This window comes from Benincasa hispida, chromosome 9 (assembly GCF_027475165.1).
Source record: "Benincasa hispida cultivar pf3 chromosome 9, pf3_genome.v1.1, whole genome shotgun sequence".
NCBI classification, from domain to species: domain Eukaryota; kingdom Viridiplantae; phylum Streptophyta; class Magnoliopsida; order Cucurbitales; family Cucurbitaceae; genus Benincasa; species Benincasa hispida.
This window is the reverse complement of record NC_143486.1, coordinates 58,321,572-58,348,620: the sequence shown is the minus strand read 5'-3', so window position 1 is coordinate 58,348,620 and position 27,049 is coordinate 58,321,572. Positions and strand designations below refer to the sequence as shown.

At 28.6% G+C, this 27,049-nt stretch overlaps 1 protein-coding gene across 1 annotated transcript; it reads right to left on the bottom strand.

Moving 5' to 3' along the window:
* Positions 1–3,946: 3,946 nt before the first annotated feature.
* Positions 3,947–6,758, bottom strand: LOC120086509 (scarecrow-like protein 21). The gene is made up of 2 exons (XM_039043191.2): positions 6,391–6,758; positions 3,947–6,209 (listed from the first exon to the last, which is right to left on the bottom strand). The coding sequence occupies exon 2, from the start codon at positions 6,070–6,072 to the stop codon at positions 4,294–4,296; it is 1,779 nt and encodes a 592-aa protein (XP_038899119.1). The 5' UTR covers positions 6,073–6,209; positions 6,391–6,758; the 3' UTR covers positions 3,947–4,293.
* Positions 6,759–27,049: the final 20,291 nt, after the last annotated feature.

The following is a 27,049-nucleotide window of genomic DNA, read 5'->3' as shown; positions in this document are numbered from 1 at the left end:
GAGAAAACATAGTAAATTCTCATGCATGATTTCCCGACAGCCTCACCATGAACACTAGACTCTCTTATTTTTCAGATGGCTTTGGAATTATATCAAACGCTCGAGTAGATTGGGAGATCTCCTCATCTCAAGTTGATCTTCATTGCATGCGATTATCTTGTCTTATGTTATGCCCAACACCCCTTTAGAGCTACTCGAGAGAGAGTCTAAAGAAAGAACCTAAGACTTGAGAGAGCTAGTTTAGAATCTAGACTTGAGAGAGCGAGAAAATAGTAGTCTTTTAAAAAAGAAAATCACTCACAATCCCATAACAAAAATCACTTGAAAATTATCTATCAAATCGGGAATCACTTTCTCATAATTGCTAAACATCACCATTTTAGAAGAAAAATGTGATTTTAGGCTTGTCAAAAGTCCCTACTGGTCCTCTAATGAACAACTGGTTTGTGATTCAATCACCAAACCAAACTCTCTTAGCCTAGTGAGAGGGTGGGGCTCCTTGTTCAAGACCTGGATTCTAACTTATTTCACTATTTTAACACGTAACAATCCTACTATTTTAACACGTAACTTGTTCAACATAAACCTTATTAATCTTGATAGTGTTAGAGTAGGATGTTTATATATTATTTCTAACTTATTTGTTTTCACATTTATCCCAAGTAACAATCCTACTATTTTAACACGTAACTATTTTTTTTTATACACAACCATCTTTTATAGGTTTTTTCCTTAAAAATTGGTGAACTCTAAATTATGGAAAAGGACACAAAATAAAAATGATGAAAATTTCGGATAAATTTAAGGATCTACAATAGCTTCACAAACTCCATTCCAATCATTGAAGAATTTAATTGCGTATGCCTTTAACTTAGTTTTGAGTAAAAATAAGTATGTTGCCTTTTTTTTGGATGTTCAGATTTTTCAATTTCTATCCCGTTTAATAAACATTTGGATTTTAGTTCTTAATTTTGAAAATTAAAAAAAAAAAAAAAGTTTTCCAATTTTTTTTTCTTGTTTTTGGAATTTTGGTAAGTATTTCACTATTTACTTAAGAAATATACATACCATTGTAATATTAAGATAAAATAGATTTAATTATCAAAATTCAAATGATTATCAAATGGGGCTTAAAGTTTTAATTAATTAACTTTGTTAGCGTAAGTACAACCCCATGTTTCAATTTTTTTTCTTTTACTTGAACCAATTGTTGAAATGTTGATATGCAAAAAGGGAATGTGTTTAATTATTTAGGTTACATTACAAACGTGATTTCTATAATTTAAAGAAAATTAGAATTTAGTCCATCTTAATTTTAAAAGTTCAGATTTAGTTATTATAGTTTCATAAAATCCTTAGAAATAGGCCCTACTATAAGAACTACTCATGAGAGTTTTTTCAAGCCATGAAACTAAATTTTAATTATGAACTATGGAATTAAATTTAAGACTACTAACATGGCCATTACAAGCCAAACCCTTTAGCGAATTTAACCAAAATCAAACAAATTTTATAAAATAAATAATTTTAATAAATTAAATATTCAAATATCTCCAAACCTTTGTTCGGGGTCTTAGAATATAAATTCAAAACAAGAAAAATACATAAAAGTTTCAAGAATGCAAATAAGAAAACTATAAGTTCAAACATTTCAAGACTTGCAACATAAACACGAAAACTATGCGGAAGCTAGAACTGGCCCTAGTGTCGGAGCCAAGAATTTTGTATAAGGCACACTATGTAAATAAAAAAATCCAAGAAAAATGTAAAAAAAAAAAAAAAATTCATAATTCCATAAATTAATTAATTTAATACATATTACAACTGTGCTCTACGAGTTTTCATGTTCTGAAATCGATCCAAATTTCTTGAATTGAAAAATATGATTATAAGGCTGATAAGGACATTGTTGTAAATATGCTCTACGAACTTATTCTTAAATATTATCATTATATTTATAAATTTTAGTTCATAGACCATGATCTATAGGTAGTTCTCCTAAATTGATTTCTATATAAGATATATCAAAATCAGAAGTAAGTTTTTTTTCTTTCAAATGATGACTATGGGGTTTCTATTGTTATTTTTCTTTTAAAATATCTCTTTATATTGATATAGACCCTACAAAAGTATTATCAATAAAACTATTATGATTTATTATACAGATTTAAAAATATGAAAATTAAAAAGGTTGAGAAAAATTTATGGTTCTTTGAATAATTTGGAGATGGAATGATTTTGTTGGGAGAGAAAAACACTTTTTCAAAATCTTCGACAATTTCAATATTTTCAATAGCTTACAACTCCAACACATTTTGAAGTATTTATAATAGTGCAAGTGGAAGATGAAATAATCTTTCTTTTCATCTTTCAAATAATAATGAGAGAATTTATTGAAGAAAATAAAAGGTTTATAAGTTATTTGAAGAAAATGAAAAGTAAAAATACATCTAATTTAATAAAACTAGTTTTCATTTAATTAATATGTACTTTAATTAACAACTAATTTTATCTAATAGAAAAATATACATGTAATTAAATAAAATGAATTTTTATTTAATTTTTATATATACTTTAATTTAATGTTATATATATATATAAACAAATTCTCTCAAATATTTAATATGCACCAAATTCATATTAAGATTGTTTTTTTTTTCTCTCAAATTATATCTCATACAATTTTATATAAATAATTTCCTTTGTTAATTTGAACAATTCAAATTAATCCGAATTAATTGATTATCATTTAATCCCAATTGAGCTCACGAGGAGACCTTATGGATCTATAGTTTGAAGCTCCAATGGTACTCGATTAATTAATCTAACTCTTTGATTAAATTAATCAATTTTCATTAACTGTTAGTCACTTCACTAAAGATTGACAACAACACTTTTTGCACTACAAATATATTTCTGTATCCATTGTATATAACCAATCAATGGTGCATTGATCCTTCACAAATTGCTCATGTGTTATATTGGATTTGAATTAGACTTTGGATCAATCTATATTGATTGACTGCTTGCATTATGTTGTGGACAACTAACGTGGATTGAGCTAGATGAAGGTGAAATAAAAATCAACAACCAACGTACCAAAATAGTGGATGACCAAAATCTTGGATACAATTGAGATCATCTATATAAAATCACTTTACCACCTAATTTAAAACTGAAACCCTAGATTTTTTAGCATGGTTAACTTATTTGGTAGTCTAGTCGTCCAATAATACAAGTCATCTCACCATTATGTTTAAGAGTAAGCACTTTTTAAAATTTAAGGACTAGAATGAACATTTTCAAAAGTTTAGACTCCATTTGGTAACCATTTGGCTTTTTGTTTTCCGTTTCTAAAAAATTAAACCTATAAACACTTCTCACACCTCCAAATTTTTTCACTTGTTATCTATTTTTTACCAATTGTTTAAAAAACCAAGCAAAATTTTGAAAACAAAAAAAAAGTAGCTTTAAAATTTTGTTTTTGTTTTTAAAATTGGCTAAGAATTCAACCACGTATTTGAAGATGCAAATCATTGTAGGAAATGAGAATGAAATAGATTTAATTTTCAAAAGCCAAAATCTAAAAATAAAATGATTACCAAACGAGATTTTAGAGGTTAAAATAGGAAAAAAAAAAAATCAAAGTTCGGAAATCAAAGTAGGATTTAAATCTTATTTTTTTTTATTATTTATCTCTACTCACTTTCTATAGTATCTCTAATTCTCAAACTTTTCTTATTTAAAATTTTCTCATTTCCCTTTAATTTTTTTTCTCAACAGAATCTCTCTCGATCTCAGCATTCTTTTTTCACAAATGTAAAAGCATTGTCAAAAATACTTTTTACAATACTAGTTATAGTTCAATCATTCTTTATAAGAACAAAATATCAAATCTTTCTTGTTAATCAGATGCAAATAATTTTTTTCCCCTGATCAACACTGCTTGATTTTAAAGGTATATATTCCATCTTCAAATACAACTATTTCTTCTACAACTTTCACCATTGAAAGTCCAAAAAATAAATATGTAAAAATAAAATTACACTACTTAACAACGGATTCTTATGTCCAAAAGCTTTAAAGACCTTAAAACAATTACACTTTTACACAAACACAAAGCAGACATCATTTATCTTGTGCACAGTATTAACTTGAATGTCTGTCAGTTCAATTCAATGGTTGATATAGCAGCAGCTTCACTTGTGTACCACATCCGAGTGAGGCCACTGATGAGTCCCCGATACCCCATTCTCATGAGCTCGGTCTTCGTTTTGCTGCATTCCCATGTTCTTAATACCAGGCCGATGCAGAAATCAGGTTCCTGTTTTTCCAACCCAGCAGCATTGCTCCATCCTTTTCAACGAGCGTGTAATGCTCCGAATAACATCTGAGCAGGGTCCTAATGACAGAGTTGACATAAGAGCTCAATGGGAACTGGCGGAATCCTGCCATTGTCAACCTCGATTTCCACTTGCCGAAGAGCTCATGGCGCTCTTCTCGTTCCCTACCCTCGCAAGCGATGACATTAACGATATCTTTCGCCAAACAATGTTGCTCGACGTTGATACGCTTCTTGTTGTTCCTTGGTAGAGTGACATCAATGGACTCAAAGATTGCCAAGTAGTAATCTAAAGTTTCCACAAACCTATTGAAGAAAGGAGTTGTGTTGGTGTTTGATTCTTGCTCTACCAAAGTTACTACCTTTGGGGATAATGACTTCACCATTCTCAGCAGACCATCACGTGGATTGTTCACGTCGACACTTTCGTCCGGGGTATGATGAAGTTGCAATGGGAAGTTTACAGCCAAAGCCTCCCCGGGTCTGATGTCGAGCATGTCACGCGTGATGTTCAGAGCAAAAACTGGTACTCCATGAAACTCCACTGGTATTCCATACTTCATGGAGATTTCAGCCAACCGTCTCTCCACAACCTCCAACCCATCGCCACGGGCATATTTAGAAACAGGGTCATCGATACCAGTTATCCTCACATGGGGAGCCCCACTAGGCCTTGCTGCAAGTGCCTGAAGAAGAGTTAACCACTGCGTCCCCTGAGTAATCTGGAAGTCTATGATGTGGATGCGGTCTTCGTTTCTACAGGCTTCGGCAATCGCCCCATTCGCCGCCATGTAACCGAACTTCAAATAAGGGCAGATTTCATATAGCATATGCATATAAGATAGCAAATCATCACTTGCAGGCTCTCTACAGTTTAGAGCCCGATATATATTCGCTCCAGATTCCTCTTTCCTCGCCACCAACCCTTCCACCATGTAAGCGCCAAGACGCTGGATCGGTTCTCCACCGATAGACACAGCACCCCTTGCTGTTGCTACCAAGTTATCAAAATCCATCATCCTGTTTTCAGCTAAAGCTTTTGCACAAGCAATCAACAACTCCTTCAAATTATCCGAAGGCAATCCTCCCTGCTTCAACATTGATTCATCCATCGATTTCTGCCGTTTCCCCAAGTGAACTGCCTCAGATTGCTGGCTTCTCGACACTGGCGATGTCTGAGACTGAACAACATACGACCTACCATGTCGATCTTGGCTCCATGAGTAGGACCTCTGCCCCATCATCTGTGGCCTGCCACTCATTTCCAATGAAACATCAGGCTTGCTAACAACTTCCTCATTATCTGGCCCCATCAGAACACTCTCCAATTGTTTCAAAGCGTAGCTTATGTTCTCAGCCGAGCATCCGTTGTAAGCAAACACATTCGACCCCGAATAGAATTGTCGACTCTCGTCGTCGCAATGATCCAAATAAGGCGAGGCTATTTGATTAAAGCTACTCGTTTCAAACGACGAATTGCAAGAAGCGCTAGGTCCAGAGAGATTATCAGGGGAGTTTCTTTGATCCTGACTATCACTCACAGTCGTCGTCGTAAGGGAATCCGATTCAAAATGCGATGAAAATAGCGGAGACAACCCCGGGGAACTACTTAAGTTGAATTTCAAGGGTCCAAGCAAAGTACTAGGTAAAGAAGGAACAGGGGAATAAGAAGATGTATATGAAAGACCTGCTCTACTAACCCCAAATCCAAACAGTTGATGAGAGTCCATGCTATACACTTAGCATCAGCTCTTGCAGCAGACAATTATATCCCCCGACAAAAACAAAAGATTCAACAATGTTTTTTTCACAAAAACCTAACAAGAAATTGTTGTCATCAATCTCCCACAGAAGAACAAAAAACAACCTGTGAGAAAGAAACAAACAAGAATGACATAAGCTTTTCTGATTATTTCAGACAGAATTGGTCAAAAGAAAACAGAAATTCAATTCCCAATCTGATAAAACACTTTGCAGAACAGAATTTCAGAACATGAATCGATGCAAAAACAGAAACAGAGTATTGAAAAGGGGGTTTCGATTTTCACCTGAAATTTGGGGAGAAAATCGAAAAGATTACGATTCCGGAAGTGGGCTTTAGGTGAAGAATTAATGGAAGAAATTTTGGGTGTTTTTGTTTCTGAAGAATTTTAGTGAAGAACAAATAGGGGTTGATGTTTGAAAAAATGGAGTTGAAGGGGAGAGGGCTTTTATTGTTTTGACGAGATTTAACGTTAACGGCGAGAAGGTCATTGTAGTACCGCGGAGAATGACGGAGGTTGGACAGAAGTTGACGGCGGAAGATTTCGCCGACCAAATGGTGGGGAAACGAGTCTGAAAATTCTTGGTTTTTTCTTCAAGGTTGCGATTTCGTCTGAGTTTTCAATCCACGCGCCTCTTTGGAAGGTGGGTAACTAACTTCCACTTTCACTGCCATTTATTCTTTTTATTTATTTTGATAGAATGGGGTCATGTATGTCAATGTTATTACCACCAAGTCAAGCTCACTTTTTAAATTACTAAATTTACTTAATAACTATTATTGTTACCTTCTATTTAATTAAGTAACTATTTAATTTTATTTTCTACATACCAAATTAGTAAAACAAACACATATTTATCTTCCATACATTAATTATCCTTCATATCCAAAAACAAAAGGATTAACTTAGAATCTTCACTTTAAATTTTTGATGGATCTAATGTTCCTTTATTTACCGTGGATAATTCTCAAGCCAAATTTGAATGTGTCAATGTCATTTAGCACGAACAGATAGATTATGCACGATAATATGTTTATATTCAATGAATTAACATGAATCAATCCCAAACAATTTAGGAATCAATTTTCACAATCAAAGATCATGTAATATCAATTTTCATGAGTTAGTTGGAGTTCTAGCATTTCAGCAACTTTATTCATCCTATCATTCACACTATTGTAAGAATCTCAAACAATTTTTTCAAAACCAACATTAAGACTTATATTATATCATAGTCAATTCAACTATACTCATATTAGTGTTATATTTTTTTTATAAAAAAAAATAATCAAATCTTGTATTCATTAAGGCCACACCAAAAATTAGTGACTAGTGAGTGGCCTTCACGCACAAGGAAGTGATAGTGGAGTTGAACACACATTCTTTTCCTTGTTGAAATTCTGACATACATAATATTATTTCAATTTTTGTTTGGCTAACAAGAGCGTAGCTCAATTGGTATATTGTTCATACTATCAATCTCGTGATTTGAGGTTCTATTTTTCCACCTCGCATTTTAATTACAATACTTTTGTAAAAAGATCGACGGAATTGAAATCACGTGACATGCACGTGCAGTTAAATAGACCAAAATCCCTCATACCAGACGGTGTCACGTGGACTCTTATTTATTTATTTTTATTGTGAAGAAACTGCCACGACAGCAGTGACACAATTTAAATTAAATCTGAAACGTATAAGTCAAAATGAAGACCACTGACCATTCCTTATATGACATGGGACACGCTTCATTTATCATTCCAATAAAGCTTGTTAAAGAATAAGTCAAAATCCAATCATTTCACTCTTCAAAATAATAATAATAATAATTAAAAAAAAATCCAATCATTTTCATTTTATCAACCATATTTTTTTTTTCTTTTAAACGCTTTTGGTCACGAACTTTCATCAATATAATGATTTAATCCCGAATTTTGGTTTGTATCGACTTAGTTTCTGTACTTATAATTTTGTAATAATTTATTCTTTGGAATTTAGAATGTAATAATTTAATTCTTATACTTTCAAAATTGTAACAATTTAGTCCCTAAGGTAAAAAAAAAAAATCTTCAAAATTAGATGTCGATTTTTATTATTTTATGATGTAGACTTTGGAGTTAATAAAAATATTAAGTCTCTAATTAGTTCATCAATTTATTTACGTAAGAAAACTCATTAAATCTTCCCACTAATTTCTAGACAGAGATGAAATTGTTACAAATTTGAAACAATAAGAATTAAATTGTTACATACTAAAGTTCAAAAACTAAATTGTTATCGAATTGAAAATACAAGGACAAAATCATTATAAACCAATGTTCAGAGACTATATTGTTACTTTTATGAAATTTTAAGGACTGTAAGGGGCCGTTTGGTTGGAGGGAAAAGAGGGTGGGAATGGTAATAGGTTTACAAAGCCCATGTATTGGTTAGTTGGACTTGTTTATTTATCTTGAAAAAGACAATTCCTAGGTATTTTTTACCCACACAAATGAAGGAATTGTTTACCCATTGAGAAGTGTGGGTTTTCATTTCTTCTTTCGCTTCCTACCACGATTTTCCTTCCTTCCAATCGTGAAATCGTATAGCATTTTGTTACTCGACGATCATGTAGCATTTGGTAAGCGATCGTATAACATTTTGTTACTTAGCGATCGTGTGCATTTGGTAAGCGATCGTGTAGCATTTGGTAAGTGACCATATAGCATTTGGTAGGCGACCGTATAGCAATGGGTCAGCGATCGTATAGCATTTTGTTACTCAACGATTGTGTAGTAGAGCTAAGCGATCGTGTAGCCGAGCTCAGCGATTGTGTAGCCGAGCTCAGCGATTGTGTAGCATTTGGTAAGCGAACGTATAGCATTGGGTAGGCGATCGTATAGCGTTTTGTTACTCAGTGATCGTGTAGATAATTTAAGCGATCGTATAGTATTTTGTAAAGGATCGTGTGCGAAGCTCAGCAATCGTGTAGATAATTTAAGCGATCGTATTGTTACGAAATCGACAATTAAAAAACACAAAAAAAATGGAACGTAGAGATAGAGAAGATCGACACACATATATACATGGTTCATTACCAGTGTGTTAGCTACGTTCATGGACAGAGGGAGAACAGTATTACTAGAGAGAATGTTTTCAAAAAATTACATCATAACGACACTTCTAGGATTAGAGAGTTTATATAGCGCACTACTCTAAACCTTAGAGTCATAATTGCAAATAACTATAAATAAATAAATATGTTGAATAGTGCTTACAACAAATGCTTGATAGGGACAAGACCCTTAAACTATCTCTACAATGGTATGATATTGTCCACATTGGGTATAAAACCGCATGGACAAGACCCTGAGCGAGACCCCGTACTTGGTTGTTCGAAACACAACAAACAGATTCAAGGCATTTCAACAAATGCTTGATAGGGACAAGACCCTCAAACTATCTCCACAATGGTATGATATTGTCCACTTTGGACATAAAACCTCATGGAGTTGTTTTCACAATCTCAATTTTTTTTTTTTAATTCTCACCTACTATTCTCAGACATTGTTTTCCTATGCACAACTAAACATAGTCATCTTTGATTCCCAGTAATTTTATTCCCAGACATCCTTAAACCTCAATCCAAACGACCCCTAAGTGATATTTTTTTTTTCTTTTTTCTTTTTTTTGCCTTCAATCTCAATTATTTATTTTTTATATTCCTTCAAAAATAAAAACTATATATTTTTTATCCATTAAATTATGTTAATAAACTTTTAAATTATGAAATTAGATATAAAAAAAAAAGTTAATTTTAAGAAGTCTCGTAAATTTCAAATTTTTATTTTGTATTTAAAGTTGGTTTGAAATGACTATCTAGATAGTTAATAATTATTTTTTATATGTATGGAAGTGACAAAAGGCTTTTGTCATAGCTAAAAGTGTCTTTTTTTTTAAGAAAAATTAATGTAGGAAAAAATTCGAAATTGATTTCAGAAAAATCTAAACCCATTAAGAGAATTGATTTTCAACAAATAATTGAAATGTACTTTTAATGAAGTGATTGAGCGAATTACCCCACAAAATTTGTCCCCATTTTTTTTTTCTTTTGGTAAATGTTGCCTCACTTATGTATTGATCCTTTATTTAAATACAAAATTTCAGTTTTAGTAATTCGACTCAAATAATTTGAAATCAAATATAATAATTTCAAAATCAATTTTAAATATATGAAACAATTTTTTAAAATTTGAAACCAAATGTTAATATAATTGTATGAAAGATAATACGTCTTCAAGAAAAATAATTTTGTGTTAATTATTATGAATTAATCTCACTTTAAAAATATTTAATATTTTACACATTAAAAGTTTATCATATTAAATATATATTTTTTCGAAATTCAAAGTCAAACTTGGAGTTTAACCTTTTTTTTCTCTCATTTTCTTTTTACATTACATTTTTTGTGGTGAAGGTAAAATGGATAAATTAAAGAAGCTTATTTATATAAAATAATAATAATAATAATAAATTAATGTCTCATCTTTGCCCAACTTGAGATTTCAATACATGTCCACATCAGCTCACTAATACTCATATTTCAAAATCATATCATCCATCTCAAATTTTGGCGATAAAATTTTTAAAAACACACACACAAAAAAAATGATTTTCTAAAATCATATCATCCATCTCTTCAAGTTCGATAGCAAATGAGGTGAAAGTGAATTTGGCTGAGTGGCATTGACATGATCTCCATCTCTAGAGATTGGAGGTTCGATTCTCTATTTTTTGTTGTACTAAAAAATAAATAAAATACCAGATAAGATAAGGGGAAGAGATTTAATTCTTAGGCTTGTAAAAGAATATTTATAAATGTCTAACTATCGTGGTGTTTACAAAATTTTGAAAAAATGACCCAACCGACCAACAAACAACTCTATTACAAACATGATCACAGTTCAATTGACGTGAACTCTATCAACTTCGAAGTCTGAGATTCAATATCTCCACACCACATACTTCAAAGAAAGAATACTATTGACTACTTAAGAGATTTTTTTTCTATAAATTACACATTTAGTCTTTGAAATTTTAGATTTGTGTCAGATAGGTCTTGAACTTTAAAAAAGATTTAATAGGTTTTAGAAATTTCAATTTTGTATCTAATAGATATCTAGATTTTATAAAGTTTATAATAAATTTCTAAAATTTTTCAATTTTTGACTAGTAAGTCTCTTATGTATTAATTTTTTGTTTCATGGTTCTTGACCTATTCGACGATTTCAAATTCATAAATATGTCAGATAAAAAGTCAAAAAATTAATAATATTTTAGATACACAAAATTTAAATTTATGTTTAATATATTTGTTAAACATTTTTTTTTAATAATAATTAAAGTGAATCCAATTATTATTGAGTGATTGAAGGGGAAATAGTGATCATATCAATATTGAAAGGGCTTTAGTGATGTGATGGCAATCTTTTGAAGAAAACAAAAGGAGAAGTTGGTCAAGTGAATCCCCCAAACTCATTCAATTGATTTAAGGATAATAATGTTGTACAACTTAAGCTACACCTAATTTTTTGTATCTTCCTTTTTTTTATACAGTTAAAAAGAAATAAAAGAATCAATTTAAAGAATTATCGCATGATAGATTTTTATCAGATATTGTTACGTATAGATGGGAGCAACTCAAATTGCATCCAAATTTTATTCTTAATTTAAAAGCTATTTTGAATGAGGTAAAATATAACATCATTTTCAAGATATTGTATGATCTTGATGGTGATATGAAATTGATAGGAAACTTATATTTTAAAAAAGAAATTGTCCTAATTTTCTCTTTCTTCTTGAGTGGTCAATACTCAAAGAGCTCTAACAACAGTACATCACTTTAAATTTGAAAATTGGAATGTGACAAAGGTTAAAATCTTCAATCACTTTCATTTCTCTGTTCATTTTGAGGCTTTTCAAGGAATTTTCATGGCTTTCTAAGAGTTATCTTTCCTTCAATTATTTTATAACTTGGAGTCATCTACTTTTGTACTTTTCTTTTTCATTTTTGCAATTATGATTGTTACCTAATTAATCATTGAAGTTGGGAAACTTTATGGTTTGGGTAAAATTAAATATTTAGAATGACTAAATTGTATCTATCCAATATTTTTACTTTAATAAGTTTCTAATAAGAGTTTTTATATGTATTTCAATTATTATTTAACAAGTAATTGAACTCTCTCTTTCTCCATTTATTTTTCCTATACTAAATGTTTGAACACCCTAACTTCTTTTAAATCAACTTATCATGTAATCTTTGAATAGTGTATATAATAAGCTTGTTCTTAATCATTAAACTAGCAAAATTAATCAAATAAATTTATTAGACACAAAATTAAAAATTTTAAAGATTACTAGAAATTAGATTTTGTTAAATTATTGTGTTGACCTTTGTACTTTGTGTTTTGTTCCATCTTTATTCTAGTACTTTTTATCTCTGTATTTTCAATTATCCAAGTTTAGTTTTTGATATTTTTAATAAATTTTAAATTTAGTCATTGTACTTTCGGTAACTTAAATTTAGTCCTTTAAAGTTCATTTTTATTTAAATTAATTAAATAATAATAATAATAATAATTTTCATATAAGAAAATACACACTAAGTGACATGCATATTTTCACAATTTATAAAGGAAATGCTTATAGAAACTAAATTTTAAAAAAAAAAAAAAACTAAATATATGAATTAATTTTAAGATTTATTATAGAACTAAACTTGAAGGATAAAAATATAGGATCAAAACAAAACAATATCATAATCAAAATGATGCGTTCACCAAATATGAAGGGTAAATAGATTTCAAATATTGTATTGAAAAATCATTTATTTGCTTCCTTGATTTTTTTTGCTAAAAAAGATTAAGGGATTGTTAGGAAATTGTTGTCCAACATAACTTTTTCAAGGTTCTAGAAAAAAGACTTTTAAAAGGTGTTCCAACAACTATTTTTCAGAAGTTTTTTTCCCTAACAAGAAAAAATAAATTGTGGTTTGAGTTTTCTTTTCTTTTTTTTTTATTATTACTGTTAATGTAACGACTCGAGTCTCTAAGACTTATACTAGGTCGTTAATACATGCATGCATACATTTCAAATTAACATTTTTTCATGATTTGGTAAAAACAAACTAAATACTATGAAATAAATAACTTTATTAAAAGTAAATAATTGAAATTCATTTAATATGGTACCCTTAAATCCATAAAACAAAATCAGAAAATTCTCTTAAAAAGTTTAAAAGTATAAATACCAAAACTTCAAATTCAAACATCGAGACTAGTTTTTTTTTTTTTTTTAAAAAAAAAAACACTAAATCTTGAAAACATAAGCATAAGCATATGACTGGTCCCAGTGGGTCGATCACGCATTTCGTCTGTCATTCGCTATTGTACTTCTATCTTTTCTTGAAAAAGAAATATGAGAAAGAATGAGTATAAAATACTCAATAAGTAACCACACTACTGGGTCAAGCTAAGCATTTATGTCCACTAAATGCAACATAAACTGAATATCCTGAATTGGTAGGACCTAATCTGAAATGCTAAAGCTGTACATGGACTGTCATTTGAGTGAACAATTTAACCCGCCCTACCGTAGGTGAGATGAACTCATATTAACTAGTGAACCCGAAGGAATACATAACTGGTGGACCCGAGGGTGTACATAAACTAGTGGACCCAAAAGCGCACCTAATCTGGTGGACCCGAAGGCGCACATAACCTGATGGACACGAAGGCGCACATAACTAAATTTGAGGTGTACATAGCTATGGGTAGGAAGACAATTGTCACTAATTTGGTCTTTCAAGAAACATGCAATAAAATGGTCTCTTATCATGAAATCATAACATACATTCAACAAACTCATGAATCCATAGCATAATATCTCATAAACTCATAGCATGCATAACTAAATTCCTTTCAACAATAAAAATATATCTTTTTTGAAACTATTGGGCAAAATTAAGAATAATAGTTTAAATCTATTTTTGCCTAGCACAAAGGTCGCTCCAACATTATGTAGTATAGCTATTCTTAGTATAGGCCTATGCCCAATTATCCTTTTAATGTATCCCATAAAACTCAAAATCATGCTCATACTTACAACGTACTTCGAACATACTTATCACATGCTTATATATATCCTTTCTAAAATGTTCATAAAATCTCAAAACCAACAAAATTATCCCTAAATCTATTTGTTCGGCATGAAGACGATTCCAATAGTAAGATTACTTACCTCAAATAAAGCCCAAAAATTAATCCAAGCAAATTCAAACTTCGTAAAAATCTTGAATCCTGAATCAAATCTAAACATCATACAAATTTAAAATCAAATACTAAAAGCTTAGTTCCAATCACCAAATTAACCAAAATTTATCTAAATTTCTCCAATTTAACTTACCAAAATTATGACTTGGTCCAAAATTAGTTCCAAAACTTAATCCCATTGGCCAACCAAAGTTTTATCATAATCAAACCTAAACGTGTTGGACAACGACCAAAAACGCTCCCAAACTCCAATCTTAAAGCAAAATGCAAAGGGTATCATTAAATTGGAGAAAGAAGTTAAAGGGTAAACAATAATTCTCTCAAACAGAAATTTGTTGGATTTTATATCCTAAAACTCGTCGTTTGTAAACAATAAACTTATTCTGAAAATTCAATAAAGTTGTAATTGAATATATGAATTACTTATTTCGTTTTAGAAATAAATCCAATAAACTAAAAGATGCATGACTATTACATGAGTACTTGAATTTTATGTGGAGATATAAGAGTGGATTAGATTCAGGTAAATAGTTAAAATGATCTATAGTATATGAATAGAGTTAGGTGCCTTATTCTGGTAACACTATCGGATGCAGCCTACTCTGTAGTTGTTACAAGGAGTTGTAAAGTGCTACAGATGAAGTGATCCTGATTCGTACATGTAGTGACATGAGGAGTGGGGGTGTCCTGTGCAATGAGTTTGCACAAGATCAGACCACGAAATAAGTCACTCTTACTTTATAACGTTGTTTATTTTTCAAGACTGACTATTTCAAAATGATGACCTAGGTAACTTAACCTGAATCTTGAGCTAACTATGAACTTCTGTTTATTCGAGATTATCCTTAAATTTGTATGGGTGAAGGTTGGCTCAATAGCGACGACTCAATAAGTCTTCCATTTTAGGGTAAGACTGGGTAGATAGCTGGAGACATAGGGTGCAAGATGGAATTCACCCCTACCCTCTTTTAGGAATAGTATAGAAGTTGTTCCTTTAAATGCTGACTTCGGGTCTTGAACAAGGGTTTTTCATCCTCTCATTGACACGAGAGGGATTTGGTTTGATGATTGGATCAGAAACATATTGTTCATTAGAGGATTAGTGGGACTTAAACAAGAGGTAATGTTGGTGGTAAAACAACCATTTGACCTAGCCATTATTAAAACAACCTGTAAAGGGTTAACTTGCTGATCATGGTTATATCGAGTGTAACTTTGGGCTTTAATAAAGGGTTAACTTGCTAATCATGGTTATATCGAGTGTAAATTTGGGCTTTAATGAAGTGACGTAGTAGTTAGCCAATTAATCTCGGATCGTTTGAACCCATGATCTTTAGATCCACTAGGTCCCTCTACTAGCTCACAAATGGATTAACTTTAGAGTAGCGTGATAAGTTGATTTGAAACGTTCAAATTAGAATTAAGAGAAATAGTAATTATATGTGATATAATTATACATTAATTTTGGAATTATACGGAATTGAAGAATCAATTAATATTTAAATATGATTTAAATATTAAATTTATGAATAGAGAGATTCGTGGTAGTGGAAATGGTGATTAATTAATTTAAAATTTGATATTAAATTAATTAGAATTAATTAAATTATTAATTATTAATTATTAATTTTATTAGAAAAATTAATTTTGAATTAATTTTTGTAAAATTAATATAATTTTAATTTTAAATGTAAAATTAAAAACTGAAATTAATTTGTAATGTTGAAATTTGTTTCAAAATTGAAAAAATAAAGAAAAATTGAAAAAAAATCTCAAAATGGGATTTTCCCACTTCTTCTTGGAATAGCTTAGTCACTTTCTACTCAGTTTCCAACTCAAATTGAAGTTGAAGCTGGAATGTTTTCAGGCATTTGAATGTTTGCATGAAAGACTGGTATATGTCACTCAATTTTGAGTAAAAATCGTGCATGCAATTGACTGAAAATTGCTGAGAAATCTTGAGTTTGAAGAAGGTCTTCAACCATGGTGATCTCATGAGTAAGGAAGACTTTGTGGTGGTTTAAGGTTTTTATTTAGTTGCATGTTTTTTAACTCTATCAAAATTCTTCCAATTGCCATAACTCACCCACAAAAATCCCAAAATCCGGTGAAACTCGAGAACTGATGAGATAGAGGACTAGGTGAACGACCTCACCGCAACTAAATCACGATCGGCGACACTGGATTTGCAACAAGACGAATTGGAATCGACGTTCTGACCTGCGAAAAAGGCATGGCGTGCGACGGGCTCTGATCGCCGGCTAGGGCTAAAGTGAGGCGGCGTCGACGAAGTAGGGGCGAGTGCGATGGTTGGCTGGATGGAGGAAACGAGCAGTGGCTGGTCGGACTCGAGTTGGCTTTGCTCGACGACGTACGACTGAGACCGAGGGTAGGCAAGCGTGGGTCGACGCCTGGGCAGGTGGCTCATGCAGACGGTGGTTGCGATTGGTTCGACTGCTGATCATGAGTGAGAGGGAGGCGGCGCGGCTAGGGCTGGACTGTTGCACGGAAGAGATTCAGGGGGGCTGGCTCGCGTATGCGTGAGAGAAGAAGTTTTTTTTTTTTTCTTTTCTCACCTAACTTTTCCAAATCTTTCAATTTCTTATTTTACTATGTTGAACTCTATGTATTCCTCCTTAGAGTACATTGTATGTTATAAACAAATATATATATATATATATATATCTTTTCTTTTCCCTCTCAAATTTTAAAATCCCAACTCTTTTCTTTTAGATATAGACAAATTTCAAATTTCAAAAACTCAAATTTCAAAATCCCAACTCTTTTCCTATATATATATATATATATTCTCTTTTAAATTCCAAATCTAAATTAAATTTCTTTAGGAATCCAAATCTCCAAATCTCTTAAAATCTTTAATCCTTAACTAAATAAAATAATCCAATTTTCTTCTCTAATTATAAACAAATTCTAATTCTCTTCATTTTAATTTAATTTTTCAAATTAAATTAGAATTGAAATCAATTCCAAATTCTCCTTAATTTAAAACTTAAATTCCAAAATTCCTTTATTGAAGCAAAAAAATATATATATTTTTACAATAATACAATTTAATTTCAAAATTCAAAATAATTATCAAATATGACAAAAATAACTGAATTTAGATTAACATAAAAATTTGGGATGTCATAGTTAATAACCATTAAAGATGAATGATTATGTCTTCCCCATCCCATCATTTTGCCACGTGTCTAAAAATGAAATTTAAGAATTTGATTAATAAGATATGGGCCACTCACTTGAATTTATCTTCCAATTATTTGACTAAAATAAGATTATTTCAAGAGTGTAAAAATTAGTTTTTAGCAAAAAGAAGAAAAGAAAAAAATGATATAGTTTATGATAATAAGGTAAACTTTAACTGTACTTACCTCATCTAATATTTATTAATTTTGCTAAGTTGAACATAGGTCAATTGACGTATGAGTGTTAGTAACCACAAAGTTCGTGATTTGAATCTCCATATCTCCAACTGTATTAAAAAAATATTTATTAATTTTTCATGTAAAAAATAATATAAGTTATTTTTAAATTATAAAATTCAAAAACAAAATTTTAATATATGAATGCATTTAAACTTTATTCCTTACCTTTTAACTATTTTAACTGATCAGACGTTGAAATCTTTGGTAGTAGAATCCGACTCCAAAGATATCATTTGTGTTCTTAATGAGCACTCAGTTGATATCTCTTAAACAAAAAACGTGGTGAATACCTAGTTGGTTCTTGCGCGTCTGGTTGGAGTACACTCTTTTGTGAAGTGTAATTGTACATATAATTCTGTTGCTCACATTTTGGTGCGTGTTGTAACTAATTTGTTGTTCATCATTCTTCTTCAGGTATAGAAGATCACGAATAGAGATGTTTATTCTCCCCATGGAACCCCAATCTGCCCTGAACGAGATGGAGAGTTCCCAATTGGACGGAGAATGGAGGAGGGAGTATGGAGAATTTTCACCCTATTGGCTAAACGGGAACAAGGACGGAGATTACATTCTCCATCTCCGACCTCGATCTCGACCCCGTCCCCATCCGCCCCGATGAGTATAACACCCATAATACATACACACATAATAATAATAATAATAACAACAACAACAATAATAATAATAAACTCACATTCTGTTTACAAAAATCATAACTTGAACATTTTCATCCCAACTTTTACATACTTTAATATACTTTTAAAATGATTTAATATTCAAGATTTTCTTATTTATGTAATTTAAGAGAGAGAGAGAAAACTACTCTTAGAAATAAAGAAATTTTTTGCTATTTTATTATATTTTGTAAATAAATTGATCGGTTTTCTATATATGAAAACAACTCCATAAAATATTGTTATTTTCATAAGAATATTTGGTAGTATTTTATTTGAATAAAAAAATATTGAAAATAATTCATTTAATATATAAAATCTTATTTTGTTGAAAGTAAATTTAAAAATTTGTTAAAAATAATAACCGAAAAATCTTTAAAACCCCGATCCCCGCGAATTTCTCATAGGAAATTTTGCGGAGACGGAGATTGAAATAGGGGGCAGGGATGGGAACGGAGAAGGCTTCTCCGTCCCCGTCCCGCCCTGTCCGTGGACATCTCTAATCACGAAGTATGTTGTCGTCATATCATAAAGCTCTAGATGATCCAACAAAATAAGGAAATTAAATTAATCAAACAAAATTGCAAAAGGAGAAAAAAAAATGGAAGAAGGAAATGAAAGTGACAAGCAACTTTTTAGGGGTGGATAATATTTTATTAAAAATTTTCGACTATATGTTTTTATGGCTGAAAAAGTTTCTAATAAGTATTTTAACTTTCAAACTGCATTGAATAGATTATTATTTCTAATTTTGTTAATTTATTATTTACACTATCAAATGTTTTAACTTATTCTAAATCAATTCACAATGTATAGAGTCAATATGACGTAGAGACGAATTCAACAAGTTAAAACTATCGAGCTAATGCGTACTCTAAACTACGTTTGAGAACCAAACTTACATAATTTAAATAAAAGGGAAAATAAATTTTGACGGTCAAGTTATGTATCAAGTTTAATTATAAACTTTTAATTTCATCAAATTGTATTAATTTAAATAAGTATAATAATCTTAAGCTTAAAACATAGATAGAATTATTGATATGGATTTAAAAAAAAAAAAAAAAAAAAGCACTGGAGTTTTCGTTAAAAATGAATTTTGGCTAAGTTATTCCCGAAATAAATTTGTGCATTTGAATTTTTTTTTTCACAACTTTATTTTATTGAAGTTAGTGAGTTTATAAAGAATTTTACGCTATTTTTCATATAAAATTTAGTAGACGAATTATTAAAAACTGAACCCCGTTTATTTATCATTATGGTCTTATTTAATATAATTAAAAGTTGAATATTCAAATTGATAAAACTTGACATGTTCATAGTAAACTTAAAATTGATTTTTTACTAAAATATTATTTTGATCCTTAGAATATGAGTTTGTCATTTTAGTCCCTATATTTTCAATGATTTTTCTTAATTTACTATTGTTGATTTTTTTCAAAAAAAAAAATAGATTTTAATAGCATTTTTCTCCTGAATTGTAAAAAATATATTCACATAACATATTTCATGAAAATTAAAAAGAACTTTCGAACTTATTGAGAGTAAATATATTTAAATTATATAAAATTCAAAACACATGGATAAAAATGATATTTTAATCTTGATTTTTCTATTAAATTATTACTTTTTATAATTTTTTTAAAAAGAAAAAAAAATCTAAATCTGGAAAAGAGATTCTGAATTTGAAACGAAAAATTGTTTTGACTTATTACAGGATACGACAAATCGGCGATCCCTAGAAATCTTTTTGAAAAACAATTCCCATTGCACGTTTATTATTAAGATTTAAAATGGTGTAGAAATATATAAAATGTCGGTGCTCATGAATATTTCTATAAATTCCTACAAATAAATAAATAATTTAAAATTTATATAAGTCAATAAATAAATATTGTATATTTTTTAAACACATTAACATATTTGTTATTTTTTTTTAACTATATTTAATGATATTCTGTTATTTATTTATTTTTTTATATTTTATAGATTTTTTAACAATATAATACAAATAACGATTTATCATATATCAACAAAAATTTAATATCATTATTACAATTAGCTTTTTAACACCATTAATTAATAACATGTCTCGAAGTAATTCTAAAATTATTAAAATCACTATCATCATTTTTAAAATTCATTACGAGACACAATTTTTAATGATTCAAAACCAATATTGATTATATGAAAACTGTACTTAAAATCGTAAAATAAAATATTAAATTAATTTAAAGTGATTAAAGATAGATTTCAACGTGATTTTGAACATTAAAAAAATGTGATTTTAATAATTTTAAAATCATTCCCAAATATGTATTTAAGAAAATGTTTGAAATAAGATTTTGCTAATTTAGTCGGCCGTAATTTATGCAAACTTTTTATTTGATTCTTAAAGTTAAATATATATATATATATATATATATATATATATATATATATATATATATTTAGTTATAATCCGATTTTGTCTTGGGTTATGTAATCCTACTTTTGTCTTGAGATTTACGTATTAAATAAGTTGTTGAACAATATGATTTAAAAATATAATAGTGTAACATGTTTGAAATATATTGTAATAATAATCTTTACTGAGTCTATATACATTTTGATGATGAAAGGGAAATGATAATTAAAAGAGAGTGGGATTTATCTCGTTTGTGTTGTTATTGTAGCCCATGTGTTGATTTGAATAAAAAATAAATGAGAGAGAAAAGGACGTGAAATCTATGGGTGGGAAATATTATTTTTTTTAATATACTTTTAATATATTGTTTGGAATAAGACTGAAGTGACATTACATGGAATAATTATTTGGAGAGTTGAACTTTTAAATTGTGGTTTTATATTTTTGTAAATTATACATTCTTTTAGTCAAAAGTAATCTTGCTTTCACACTTGAAATCATATCTTCAAGTTTTGATTTCCCAATTCATACTATTAAGTCTGGTTTATTATAGGAGAAACATAATCAAAATTGATAATCTGAAAAATCAGTTACATTTAATCATTATTTTTTTTTTTGTTGTCTACTTGTGGTTCGTACATATACTAATATTTAGGTCCACTTCTATATTTGTATAAAAATACAAATTGATTAATGAGTGGAGATGCTCAATCTAATTGCATTTGAAAAATGTCAATGTCGTTATAGTTACTATTATGGTTACTGTTACAATATATGAAAATTATAAATTTGTCACATTCACTATTTCCGTTTGATCCTAAACGATAACAATAAATGAGGTAGATTCATAATTCTAAGTAAATGTAATCAAAAGTAGTCCATTACGATTGATCTATTGATAGAATTTCATTACGATTAAAATAATTTTCGTTACGAATTTGTAGACATGACTTAAGTGTATCTTTAAGGTTGCATGTTAGTAATTGAAAAACCGATAAATTTGATTAAATTATGCATTCATATAAATAGATTGTGAGGATTTAATTGAGTGATTTTGTAGAAAGGACAAATTTTCAAGTGCAACATTGGGACTTGATTGCATGGTTTTGAAACCTATAATCTGAATTGACACAAACCCAAACCTCATGGCCTAAAAAGTATTTTACCCTTCATCATTTACAAAATTATCTTTCTTAAATCAATACTTTAACCATAAGTTTTATCAAAATTACAGGTATAATCCAAGTTGTATTATCAATTGAACAAAGAAATAGTCATATTGTCCAAGTAAAGGAATTACAAGAATTTAATTTCTGTCAAGGATGTGAGATCATTACAATGAACAAAACAATCAATTTTTCATACCTTGCACTACAAGAAAAATGGATTTCCATAACCCAAGAGACAAGTTAAATTAAAGGTGGAGAAAAAAGTGTCATAAAAACCAAAAGAAAAAAAACACGATTGAAATTGTATAATTATAGAAGCTGCCCAAATGAGAATAGTAACCATATATATAGCATATATGATTATCTCATCCCAAAATAGAACATTTAATTAACAAAAAATGTATTGACTAAGTTCATTTCAAGAAAAAGAAGCTACCCATAAAATAAACACTTTTTTCTAGATTCATTATGAATTATGAGTTCTACGAATGCAAGGTAAATTAGTGCGTATCATTAACTTTACCCATAATGAAACTGGTTCAATTTGACTTTTTATTCCAAAAATTCTAATTAATAAATTCATTCAATTAAGAAGAAAGTCACAATAAAGAAGAATTAGTATTCATTTTAGAAAAGAGTAGTGAGCTAGAAACCTAAACTTTTCCAAATAAGTGCTACTTAAACACATCATTTCCAATAATTTGAGGTGACCAATCATTATAGTCCACTTTTACACCAAATAGACTCAATTCAACATTTGAACCGTGTTTAAAATAGTTCATATGACAATCTTATTGTAATCTACCTAATATGCATACATAATGAATATAATCATTACATTTGATTAATTACAATAACGCTATATAATATTCACAACATACAATATTTTTTTTTGTAATCTTGTTCTTCATTATTTCAATTCAAAATTCTAATTTGTACAAAGTTGGTCAAAATGCAATCGCGTAAGAAGGATTAACACAAATTAAACGTCTTTCCTAAATTAAAATTAAAATCTTAATGATGGGACCTTTGTCCAAATAGAATTTATTTACATTATTATTTTTCTTCATTATTTAAAATTTGAAACTATGACTTAGTCTTCATATTCAATATAAGTCAATAGAGTATAAAAAGGAAAAAGAAAAAGCTAAAGGTGTGTATTAATTGAAATAAAATAATTTGGTTGTTAGCTTTCGTACTTAAAAAGGTAAAGATTATTTGATGCTTGCTTTTATTTAGGTAGTAATTATCTTTTTAACCTAACTAATGTGAGACTTTGGTAGCATTTTCAATAATTCTCTTCTCGAATTTACATCACCAAATCTCTTCTCATATAGTCAAGGTGATAATATTACATAATACAAAATTAAAATAGATGTCCCCTAGGTATATTATTTTATTTCATAAAGATTATAAACTAAATATATAAATAAATTGTTTTGTTTTCTCATTACAGCAAAGACAAAGCTATTAAACGAAAATAAGTTTAGATAAGACATAAAGTGTATTAGAAATACATTTTCAAGTGATTAATTTAAAAAATAAATCATTTTGAAAAAAATTCAAATGTTTGACAACCACTTAAAATAGAGTTCTAAAAAATGAGTTTATAAAATAAGTTGGTTTAATTAGGACAAATACCTGAAACTAATTTTTTGAAAAAAATGAATGTTGAGTATAATAGTTAATCTTTACCTAATTTGAGAAACTTTGGCCACCACCTCTAACGCTATTGGCAAACCTCTGACCAATATCTTCAACGATCACCTCCAACGATGGCTGCCACAAACTTCCGATCACCACTATTGTCGAAAATTTTCTTTATAGTACTTTTATATTAATAAAACTATTTTTAATATATAACAAATCAAATATTACGAACACTTCTGAAAAAGAATTGTCACACGTATATTTATTTTCAGAAAATTTTATAAAAAATATTGAAATAAAAATGAATTCTTGAATAACATATTTTGTCTAAGCCATTCCATATAGACCGTACAGTTTTGAAAATAATAAATTTGCCCATGACAAAAAAATAACAATAATAATAAATTTGACTCGGTCAAAATTCAACCTAAATTAATTTAAGATTATGTCTCGATATAAATTCTAAGAATTTTTAATCTTTCCCCGTAAAATCTAAATAAATGCGATAAAGATAAAGGGAGGTCTTGAAAGTTTAATATATTATTATAATAATAATATAAATAAATAAATGAAAACTAATGATCCATTAATAACTCAACGCCATTAACAATGTTTTTTTTTAAATCTCTCCTCTGCACAGAAAAAAAAAAAGAAGGTTTTTGCTTTTAAAAAAACTAAAAAACTAAATCTCTTTGTAAATCCATTTTTACATTCTCACAAATAATAATAATAATAATAATAAATGAAGATTAAATTCCCACTATTTTTAATATACTTCAAATAAATTCATTTTCAATAAATATGTTATTAAAAAATATAAAAATATAAAAATATTCTATCAACTAGGAGTGCAATAAAAAAACCAAAACCTCAGAAATCAATCCGAATCAAATTGATCCACTAATTGAGTTGGAGTGGACAAATTTATTTGTTTTTAGAGAAAACAAAAAGTTATTGGTTTGGTCATTCTTTATTTAAAAATAGTAGATGAATGGTGCAGGTATATTTTGATATATATATTAAAAAAGACCCCATTGTTATCTATACGAAAAAAACAAAAATGCCCACTTTTAATCTTAAAAAAAGAAATAAACTAAATTTTATTATGAGAAAAACAAAAGTAAAATTGAAAATTTCGGGAGAAAAAAAGAAGAACAAGAAAACCCAATTTGAACCAAACTCGAAGACCAAAACCAAGCCAACACGGAATCAAACCAATAAAAATTCAGACCATTAATTTTATCATTTATTTAACATTAGTTTGGTTCCTTATTCATAAAATCAATATATTCGGTTTGGTTTTAACTAAAAAAAAATCGAATTGAATATCACTCTTACTATCAACCTAACACCACATTGCCGAAAGCCGTTAATAAACTTTGATTAAAAGATTTTAAATAATTTAGAGCATATTTGATAGTTAATCTAAGACATAAATTTGAAAACAAAAGATTCAAAAAACATAATTGTATTTCATGTTTTTAGATATGATAAGAGATTCAGAAATTTGATTGTAATTTAAATAATTATTTTAAATGTGTTTGCTAATATATTTATAATTATAAAACTAGTTGTAGTTATTCATTAAATATTAAGTTAAATATAAATTATTATTAATTAATTTATAAACACATTTTATGTAAAAAAAAATTGTATAATTACTATTTTTCAATATTATATAATTTATATTAGGTTACATAATACATATTTAAAAATGAATTGTGTTCATGAAACACTTTATTTGTAAACGTTTTTATTTTTTTTAGAAAAATATGATTATGCATTTTAACATTTAAAATTTAGAATTTAAATAAACAGAAACATAAAAATGTTATTTTGAAAAATAAAATTTAGATGTTCTGTCAAATACTTTTTTTTTTTTAACAATTTGAATCTAAAAATATAAAATAGAATGGAGATTGCAAATAAAAAATTGTTCTTAATGAGGTTAGAATTTTAAAAAAGAATTAAGGGACGAAATATCCACGTGAGAAATGTGATTTGTGAAGTCGGTGAAGAGGCGAAAAAATGGCGTTCGGTGTTCACATTTATTAATCCACGTGTTTCTCACGATAACCATAATTAGCTTTATTTATTAATATTGCCACGTCACCTTTTTAACGGCATTTTTTTTTCAGCATTTTAAGGCACACCACAATTATATATATATATATATATATATATATATATATCCATTTTATACTTTTTTTTTCTAATTTTTTTTCACTCTTTTTAAAATTTTCAATTTAAATTTATTTTTTTGTTTCACATTACTCTTTACGATTTTGCTTGGTCGTTTATTTGAATCTATTTGTTTTATTTTATTTTGGTTAAATTCTACAAGTTACCCTAAATTTTGAAGTGGATTTTAATTTTGTTCATAGAATTTGGATGTTTTTATTTTTTTTTCCTTTCTAACTTAGAACTTTGTTTTTAAAATATCCTTAAACTTTGATTTTTTTAAAATACGCACATATATATAAAATGATAGATGAGATAGCTAATTTGTAAATGTTAGAAGGTGCATGATCTTATTTATAGTTATGTAAAAGATTAAGTTCACTGTTGCCATTTTTATATGTTAGTTGTAAGCTTAGTTATGTGAATGATGTTATAAATGATATCTCGTATGTCTTTCAATTTTTACATGAGTCATTGCATCAATTCTCATCTAATTTTAATGGGAAAAAATCTCAAACCACATTTTAATGGGAAATATTATAGATACAAGAGGAAGAAACTTTAAAAATATTTTGAATTCATATCTTATGATTATTAGAAGGCATGTGTTAGCAATGATCAAGGGTCGAAATATTAATGTCGATGAAAATATTGAGGTTCCAATTTTATAGAAATATCGATATTGATGGAAATTTTAGGAAACTTTATGGAAATTGTTATAATTAGTTCATGAAACTTTAATTGTAGCTGAATTAGACTATAACTATTCATTTTCTATAAAATAAGACAACATTTAGATATATATTGTAAAATATTTGTGTAAATGTCGATGTGAGAGCAGAAATTTAAAACAATGAAAAATAATTACAAAATAATATTGAATATTGGAAATTAATTATAAAATTAAAGGACATGAAATATTTGCATATAAAATAATTGTAAATTGTTTATTATAAAATGAAGTGGATACAAAATGAAAAATCATAGCAATAAACTTGAATAATTTGAATTCCTTGCGGAAGCGTGTGAACGTCATGCCAATGTATAATCAATTTTGAAAAACACATAAATCAGAGAAAACGAATAGAATAAACATCAATATATA